The sequence below is a fragment of the Falco cherrug genome, chromosome 4, assembly GCF_023634085.1.
Source record: "Falco cherrug isolate bFalChe1 chromosome 4, bFalChe1.pri, whole genome shotgun sequence".
Classification (NCBI taxonomy): Eukaryota; Metazoa; Chordata; class Aves; order Falconiformes; family Falconidae; genus Falco; species Falco cherrug.
Window position 1 is genome coordinate 59,725,328 of NC_073700.1, and position 8,889 is coordinate 59,734,216.

Below are 8,889 nucleotides of genomic sequence, written 5' to 3' on the forward strand. Positions count from 1 at the left end.
TACCGGCAGCCGGCTCCTGCCCGGCGGAACGGGCAGGTAACGCGGGGTTCAAGGAGGTTTGAAGTTTTTATCGGTAACTTGGGTCCGCCCGGGAGCGAAATATTTGAAGTGCAGCACCTTGAACACGTTTAATTATGGGGTAGTAGCAAAGCGAGAGCTTCCAAGTAATTAGAAAATACTTCTTGGGAGACAGGCTAATCGCTTTTCATGGGGCGCTTGAAGAAATTAACCTCTAGGTGCTTGTTTCAGCAAAACAACTGTGGATCAGCTAGTGCTGGTCTTCGTTGGTGGACCCGACCCGCTGCGAATTGCAAGGGAAAGGGGGAAATAGGTTTAAAACAGGATAAAAAATAAAGATTAAAGGGAAAGAAAAAGAAGAAGAGGAAGGGCTCTCTGTCCCTCTCCCTTCAAGGCGGGGAGTGGTCCGTGTCACCCGCAGGGAAACTTCCTCCAAATAAAACTGTCACTTAGCAGGGAAAGCCGGGGGTCGGGGTGCGACGGCCACTGGAGCCGAGCCTCCCCCGCCCGGCCCTGCTCGGCCCCCCGCGGGGCCGCCCAGCCCCTCGCCGTGCGCCCCGTCGGGGCGGCGACACCCGGCGGGCCCGGGACAGGGATAACGGCTCGGCTGCTGGGGAAGGGCCCCGCGCCCGCCTCTTCGCCCCGCTCCTGCGCGCCCCGCGGAGGATCCGCAGCCCCCAAACGGCTCAGCCCCGCACCTCCTCGGCCATCCGGCCGCACTTCCCTCCCTAGTTTTGTTCCGAGGGATTTCTCCCTAAAGACAAAAGGCAAAGCAGCGGCGGCGGGTGCCCCGTCCCCGAGAAGCGGGCATGCTCTGGGGGTGCGGGGGTGGTGGGCAGGCGGTTGGGGGGGCAGCAGGGCGCCGCGCGGCCGTTTCGGGAGCAGGCAGGGGAGATCAAAGCCTGCTGTCCGGTTGCGGGAAGGACGAGTCAATTACCGCCGCCGCGGAGGCCGAGCGGCGCCGCGGGGAGGGGACGCGCCGCGCCCCCCCGGGCAGCCCCAGGCACCGGGCCGGGTCCCGTTCCGCACACCTCCCCCCGCACCCCCTTTGTATCACCGCCGCTCGCTTAATATTATTTATGCATTTCTGCAAGGAATTGTGGGATGCCGCCCCCCCACCCCCCGCGGCAAACAGCGGGGCAATTAAAAACCCCAAGAATGCAGCTCGGGGGGGGGGACACACAGGACCGGGGGGGGGGGGGGCGGTGCGCGCCCCGCGGCGGGGCACCCCCCCCTCCGCTTCCCCCACGCGTACCCCCGCTGCGGCCGGGCCCGGCTGGGGGGGAGGGGCGTGGGTGCTGTCACTTACCGGAGCTCCCCGCACCACGTGTGCGCATGCCCGCTTTATCATTGGCCCGAGGCACGTGTCGAAGTGCCCGGGCCGGCGACGTCACCGGCGGGGGCCCCGTTAAAACCTAAAGGACAACAATCCGGAGTGGAAGTGTCCGGGCGCGGCGGTGGCGGCGGCCGCCGGGGCGTAGCGCAGCGCGGCGCGGCGCGGCGCAGGGCGGGCGGCAGGGCGGGACGCCCCCCACCCGCAGCGGCCCCCGCATGTGCGGGCGCGGGGCGGCGCGGGGCGGCGCGGGGCGAGGCGCTGCCGGCCGGAGCCCCGCGGGGAGCCCCTCACCGCCCTGCCCTCCGCGGGACACCGGCTTCTGAAAGCCCGCCTCCACCCCCGCCCCGGCCACGGCTGCCGGGCTTTTTTTTTCTTAACCTCCCCCCGTCCACCCCTATTTTTAGCGTTATTATTATTATTATTACCGATTTTTTTCTCCGCGGGGGCTGCGGATGAGGCGCGGCGGCGGCGGCGGCCGGGGAAGAAGGCGGCAGCGCGCCGCGGGACCGAGCGGCTGAGCGGCGGCAGGAGGCGGCGAGCGGCGGCGGGAGGACCGGAGCCCGTGTATTTTTATTTTTGGCAAAGTTGGAACTCGTGGAGGCTCGGCTGCTGGCTTTGGGGTCTCCCTGGTTTTCTTTCTTTATTTTTTTTAATTGCTATTAATTTTATTTTTTTTTTCAAACTCTGGATTTTGAACGCCGGGCGCGGCCAGGAGAAACGAAAGCAAATAGACACCTGTACGTGCGTGTATATAAATATATATATATATAAAAAATATATATATTAAAAAAATTAAAATAAAGGACAAGCGACTGCAACAGCAACAACAAAAAGAGCTAGGCAGCCGCCCGACCGGCAGCGGGGCGGGCAGCGGAGCCGTCGGCGGGGCCGGCCGCGCAGCATGGAGGAGGGCGGCCGGAGCCCCCGGGAGGAGGCGGCCGAGCCGCAGGAGTCCGGCGGCGACGCAGAGCCCGGCGGCGGCGGCGGGCGGCGGGGGCTGCTGCTTCCTCCCGGTGACCCGCCGCACCCCCACCCGCACCCGCACCGCATCACCAACTTCTTCATCGACAACATCCTGCGGCCCGAGTTCGGGCGGAGGAAGGAGGCGGGCGGCCCCGGCGGCGAGCCCCGGCGGCCCGGAGCAGAGAGCCGCCGCAGCCCAGCCGCGGCGCCGACCCCCGGGGCTCCGCTACCCGGCGGCGGGGCGGGCTCGCCGGGCCGGGGGGAGGGCGGCCCCGCCGGGCTGGCCCTGCACGGCGCCGCCAAGAAGGGGGGGGACCCCGCGGCGCTGGAGGCGGCCCTGAAAGCGCGGGGGCTGAGCGGCGGCGACCTGTCGGTGAGCTCGGACTCGGATAGCTCCCAGGCCAGCTCCAACGCCGGGAACCAGCCCATGCTCTGGCCCGCCTGGGTTTACTGCACCCGGTACTCGGACCGGCCCTCCTCAGGTAAGAGCTGCCCTGCCGGGCCGCCCCGCTCCCCGCCGCCGCGCCCCCTCCCCGGGCTCCCCGGCTCGCCTCCGCCCGCCGCGGGGCTGGCAGGGCGGCAGGGGAAACACCCTGCTCCTCCTTTCCCGCTCCTTCTTCTGGTTTTCTTTCTTTCTTTCTCTTTTTTTTTTTTTTTTTTTTTTTTTTCGGGATGGGTGTGTATGTGTGGTGGTGGTGGTTAAAATCGCCCGAAAATGCGGGGAGATGAAGGGGTGGCCGGGGATGCGCGGAGCCGGAGGGACGAGGGGGGAGCGGGGGGTCTCTCCCTCCCCGCCGCCGCCGAGGAGCTGGGGCCGCCCGGCTCGGGGCATTTCCCACCAACTGCCAGGTTTTATCAAAGAGAGAGGGGGGAAATCCGGCTCCGGGCTCCCCGCTCAGCCTCCCGGCGAGCTGCCCTTCTTCCTCCCCGCCGGGAAAACAGCCCCGCGCTGTGTTTTGGGGACGGGAGGGTGGGTTTCCACAGGCCTCGCCTTGCCTTGCCTTGGGTTTTCTTTCAGCCAAAAACAATCCGCGATCGTTTATTTCCCTAAAAGAGGCCTCGGAGCGGCCACCGTTTCGTTTCTTTCTTTTAATTCCCCCCCCCCCCCATGTGCTGCGGGTCAGCTCTGTAGGGGCCGGGGGACATTTCCAGGGGCCGGGGAACTTCTTTGGCAGGGTCCGTCTCTTGGCAAGGGCTTGGGCAGAACCTCCTGAAATTACCCATAAAAACACTGACAAAAAAAATAAAAAAAGAAAAGCCGGAGGGGTAAAATGTCCTTCTGCTACCGCGGGGAGAGCAGGGTAGATTGGTAAAACCCTTGTTAAAAAGAAGTAGAAACCATTGGGGGGAAGACATGGAAAGCACCACGCAGGAGATCTGCTCCCAGGGAAAAAAATAAATAAATAAATATGGGGTTTTCTCTTACAAAAGCAGCGAGCTAGGATTTTCACCCGGAGAGCCGGCCAGCTGAAGGAGGGATTGTAAAAGGAGTTGAAAATTAGTTCGTAATGTCTGAAAACAAACTCTTACTCAGAGGTAATATTCAGGGTTGAATTGGAATTTACTCCATTGTTCTCCAGTGCTCTCCTTTGTTAATATTTAATTAACATACATCCTCACAATGGCTCGGCCCGGGCAGAAAAGGCTCCTTGTGCTGCCGAGAATAATATTCCCGAGAATAATCCCGGCGATTCGGATCGGGCCGTGCAGCGCCATATGGGCACTGCAGCAAAGCGGCGGATTTCTCCTCGCAATGTAAACAGGCGGCTGATTTCCTTTTTTTTTTTTTTTTCTTTATCGCGACCCACCAAAAAAAAAAAAAAAAAGAAAGAAATGAAGAAGAAGAAAAGTAGAGAGGTTTCTTAAAAAAAAAAAAAAAAAAAAAAAAAAGAGGTTTCCTTGAAAAAAAAAAAACCGCTCAGGGAATGCAACGTAGCTCCGAGCCGCTGCCTGCGGCTCAGGCTTTGCTGGCCGGGCATCCCCGGGATGCCAAGGGCGGTGCAGGCGCTGGTGGCGGGGGTGCGAGGGGTGCGGAGGCAGCGCGGAGCGGCCGCGGGGGCTGCGGCTCTCGCTCCGCCGCCCGCCCGGCACAAAGCGGGGCTGGTTTTCCTTGGGGCGGTTGGGGGGGGGGGGGGGGGCTCGGAACGCAGGACCACCCTCCCTCCGCGGGACCGCGCCTGGCTCGGGGCCGCCCGCAGCGGAGCGTGGCGGTGTCGGTGCTTCTCCTCTCTCCCGGCCGTAGGTCCCCGCTCCCGCAAACCAAAGAAGAAGAACCCCAACAAGGAGGACAAGCGGCCGCGCACCGCCTTCACCGCCGAGCAGCTGCAGAGACTCAAGGCCGAGTTCCAGACGAACCGGTACCTGACGGAGCAGCGGCGGCAGAGCCTGGCCCAAGAGCTCGGGCTTAACGAGTCCCAGATTAAAATTTGGTTCCAGAATAAACGAGCCAAGATCAAGAAGGCGACGGGCAGCAAGAACTCCCTGGCAGTGCACCTCATGGCCCAGGGGCTCTACAACCACTCCACCACGGCGAAAGACGGCAAGTCGGACAGTGAATAGCCAAGGGGGGAGGGGGGGGGGGGCGAGGGAGGGAGGGGGGAGGCAGGGGAGGGGGGGGGCCGTTTGCAGTCAAAGTTTATACAATGCAATAATTTAATTAAAAAAATAAAAAGAAACGCAAGGGCCAGTGTATAAAGATTATACCAGCATTAATAGTGAAAATATTGTGTATTAGATATAATTCTGCAATATTCTATGTATATATAATTTACAGGTAAGGTGGTGTAAAAATCCAAGATATCTGATTATAAAATATTTTTTTGATTTTTTTTTTGTTTGGTTTTGGTTTCGGGGATTTGGGCTGGTTGGTTGGTTGGGTTTTTTTTTCGGTTGTATGGAGATTTTAGACGCTATCTTTATGATTTTTTTTAATGCTTAAGTTACATTTTTATAGACTTAAGCGCTGTTTTAATGGACATTGGACGCTGTTTTTTGAAATTCAAAAAAAAAATATTAAAAACAACTTTTGCTGAAGTCCAAAGATTTTTATTGCTGCATTTCACACAACTGTGAACCGAATAAATAGTTCTCCTATTTGTTCTATGAGTTTTACCTTTTTTTCCCCCACCCCTCCCCTTTTCCTTTTCTTTTTTTTTTTCTTTCTTTCTTTTTTTTTTTTCTCTCCTTGTTTTTTGGGGGATGTGTGTGTGTGGCTGGCTTTGGGGATATACGTTGAGAATTTAATTTGAACAGGAAAAAAAAAACCGTAAGTAAACGATACAGAAGGAAATCTCCAAGCACCGTCCTGAAAGATGCCCGGGGTCGCTTCCTGCGCCCCTACCCCCTCATCACCCCCAGCGAGACCCACGGGCGGGCCTGGATGCGGGATGCAGGCGTGGATGCGGGATGCAGGGATGGGGTTACCGTCCTTCTCCCCCTCCTCCTCCAACTTGTTAGGAAAACTTTGGGATCCCCATCTCGGAAAAGCGGTAGCCGTTGCGGGATGCGGCTCCATCCTGCGCCCCCCCCCCCCCCCCCCCGCCCACTGCATCCCTACCGGCCCCGCTCCCCCTTCACGGGGGGTGGCCGCCGGATGGGACCCGGCTCCCCAACGGCAGGCATCACCTCCCCGAAGCATTTAGAAGCGTTTTAAACACCCCCCCCTCCCCTTTCCCAAAACTAAAGTAACATTTTTAGTTTCCTCTTCCTCTTCGTCCTCAACCCCACCCCACGGTGCGGTCCCCGCTAGCGCGACGCTTCGTGGCACCGGGGGGGTGGGTGCTTCTCCCCACGCCCCCCTCCCCACGCAGACACCTCCTTGTAATCGGTGTTTTCCCGGGTTCCAAGGCTCTGTGCTGGTTTAACCCGTTTCTCCCGGACCATGGTGTCCCCCTCCCCGCGGTACACTGTGTGTGTGTCCGTCCCGCGTGGGCCTGGGTGCGCGTGGGCGGCTGCTCAGGGACGGGCTCTCCTGTGACGCTGTTTGTGGGGGCAAAACTTCTCGCTTTGCCTTAAAAACCTCTTTATTTTACGGCTGCAATACTCACACGTCGTACATGGTAGTATAAACCTAAAAAAAAAAAAGAAAAAGAAAAAGGAAAGAATCCAACTATAAAATAAAACCTGTAATTTTACATTCTGTGAATCACCATCAGCTGCTTAGGAGCCAGGATTGGATGACATTGCCTTTTAGCAAGAAAGCAAATGATTTTTTCTTTTTTTCTTCTCTCCAGTTTATAAAACATGTGCATTTCACAATTGCAGTATCAAATATTTATAATCGGATGAAATATGAATGTTTCTATTTATGACTGCACTCTCAGACACTGTGAACATTCTCTCTGCATTTTGTGTGTTTCAGTTCTCTAGGATTGCATTAAATAACAACAACAACAACAACAACAACAACAACAATAATAATAATAATAATAATAATAATAATAATAATAATAATAAAGACCACAAGCCCCAAACCAAAACCAACCCACTTTATTACGAAATACAAACCGTGTCACTCAGACGTTGCAGTGGAGCGGTGCCATTCGGGATTATATACCCCTGTATGTTTATATAGTCTTTAGATTGCACTTCTGAGCATTTGAGCTGGAGTTAGCAGTATTTTGTATTTTCAGCTGTTTACATGGGGGTAAATTCCGTGGCGATTGATGAGAGAGGTGATTTTGCAGCCAGGCATTTCATCCGCCTTCTGACTTAATGAAGAAACTTTAGGGGATTGATTTCTAGCTGAATGAGAGGGCAACCGCCAGCCGTAACTGAGCCAGCTCTGGGGCGCTCGTCGTGTTAAAAAAGATCTGCAAACGGGGAAGAAAAAAAAAAATCTCTTTAATCTCACGTACTGTCAACAGGTTTCACCTTTTCAAGACTTTAAATACCCGGTGGTGCGATGCTGTGGCAGGCTGCGTTTGGAAAATCTCTGCTAGATAAACACGTAAAGCTGGAGCTCGGGAAGAGAGGTGATGGGGACACTGCCCGCTGCCACGCTTCGAAACCAAGCACCCTGTTAAAACGCTTGGCAGCCCCGGGAAACGATAGTACCACAATTTTAGGACGGGCTGGACAAAACTAAAACGATCACCCGCCTTGTTGCAACAAAGGGCACAAGAGCTCCAAAATAGTTCAGCCCATTTTCCGCAGGCAGGAGGAGCGGGAGGAAGGGGCAGAGCCTCCCCCTCAGGGCCGGCTCCTGTTGCAGGCGCACTCACAGATAAAACCGAGGAGTGGTTGTGTGTATTAATTTTTTTTCTTTTTCTTTTTCTTTCTTTCTTTCTTTCTTCCTTTCTTTCTTTCTTTCTTTCTTTTCTTTTTTTTTTTTTTTTTTCTTTTTTCTTTTTAAAGCTGCTGCTTTGGTATGTATTCTGCAAGGGGTAAAATTCTCCAGGAGCAGAGATGCCGCTGGGATGGTGCACCAAGGGCTTCACCTGCCCGCCGGGGCTGAGCGCGGTGGCAGGGAGCGGCGGGGGATGCTGCGGGGACCATTTCTCACACCAGGCTTTATCTCGCCAGCCTTTCTGCTTTACTTGTCTTTGTGGAGAATTTTTTCATTTATTTTTATTTGTCACCTTCACTAATGGAAGCAGGTGATTTATAATCCCCAGGGAGAAAAGCGGTGGCGGTGGGCACTAAAGAGGAGTTTAATATTTGGATTAGAAAATAGATTGGGATGCCCGATGGGACAGAACGGCACCGTGGGTGTGTTACACACCCGCGGGTGAGTCCCACTGAGATTTTTTTTTCTTTTTAAGAAGTCACTAAGCCTACACCGGGCGAAATTTTGGCCCTGCTCCTAAGTGTGCAAGCAGGACCAAAGTTTCCACCTGTCCTTTCCCGGCCTGCAAGAAGCACTGGGAACAGAAACCAGATGTGTGACACTAGCAGGAATATGTATTTAGTTTTACGGTAAAAAAAAGTAGGAAAACTTCTCTAAGTTAGTTCAGTCTCTGGAGCAAGAACAGAAAATACCTGGCTTCTGCCTGGATTTTATTTAGACCAGAATACAAAATATTTGCAATTGGTGAGCGGCGCTTCAGTTGGGAGCAGCGGATGGCTCCCACGGGCTGCAGTCCTCACCTGCCTGCGATATTTTTGGGGGAAGGCTCCCCTGGGCAGAGGTGCATGTTCGCAGACACTGGCTTTGCTGCTCCTTTCTCCATCTTCTGAGCTGCTGCTGGCTCCCGTGCACCGCCCAGCCAGCGCTCCCACGCCCGGGCAGCGGCTCCCCGCTGGCTCGGGGAAGGACAGCACAACTAAATTAGCCCTCGTTAATTTAAATTTTCAAATTAATTTAACAGAAAGAGCTGCCGCACAAGCGCCTCTTGCAATTTTAGCAAAGCACCACCACCTTGCTGAAGCAGCCTTTGGTTTTGGTTTGTTTGTTTTTTTGGTTGTTTTTTTGTTGTTGTTTGGTTTGTTGTTGGTTTTTTTTTTTTTTTTAAAGCAAACCTACAGCCCTCTACCACACAAGCCCCGAAGCCAAACCAAAGCCTCCCCCCAAAACCGGGCTGCAGGGGTAGGGGCAGAGGCTGGGCCGGCCCTGAAGTCACCCACCGCCTGGC

General features: G+C 55.5%; 1 protein-coding gene across 1 annotated transcript; it reads left to right on the top strand.

Moving 5' to 3' along the window:
* Positions 1-2,255: 2,255 nt before the first annotated feature.
* EN2 (engrailed homeobox 2) lies at positions 2,256-4,876 on the top strand. Its single transcript, XM_055709623.1, has 2 exons — positions 2,256-2,799; positions 4,560-4,876. Exons 1-2 carry the CDS (start codon positions 2,256-2,258, stop codon positions 4,874-4,876), a joined length of 861 nt encoding a protein of 286 aa, XP_055565598.1.
* Positions 4,877-8,889: the final 4,013 nt, after the last annotated feature.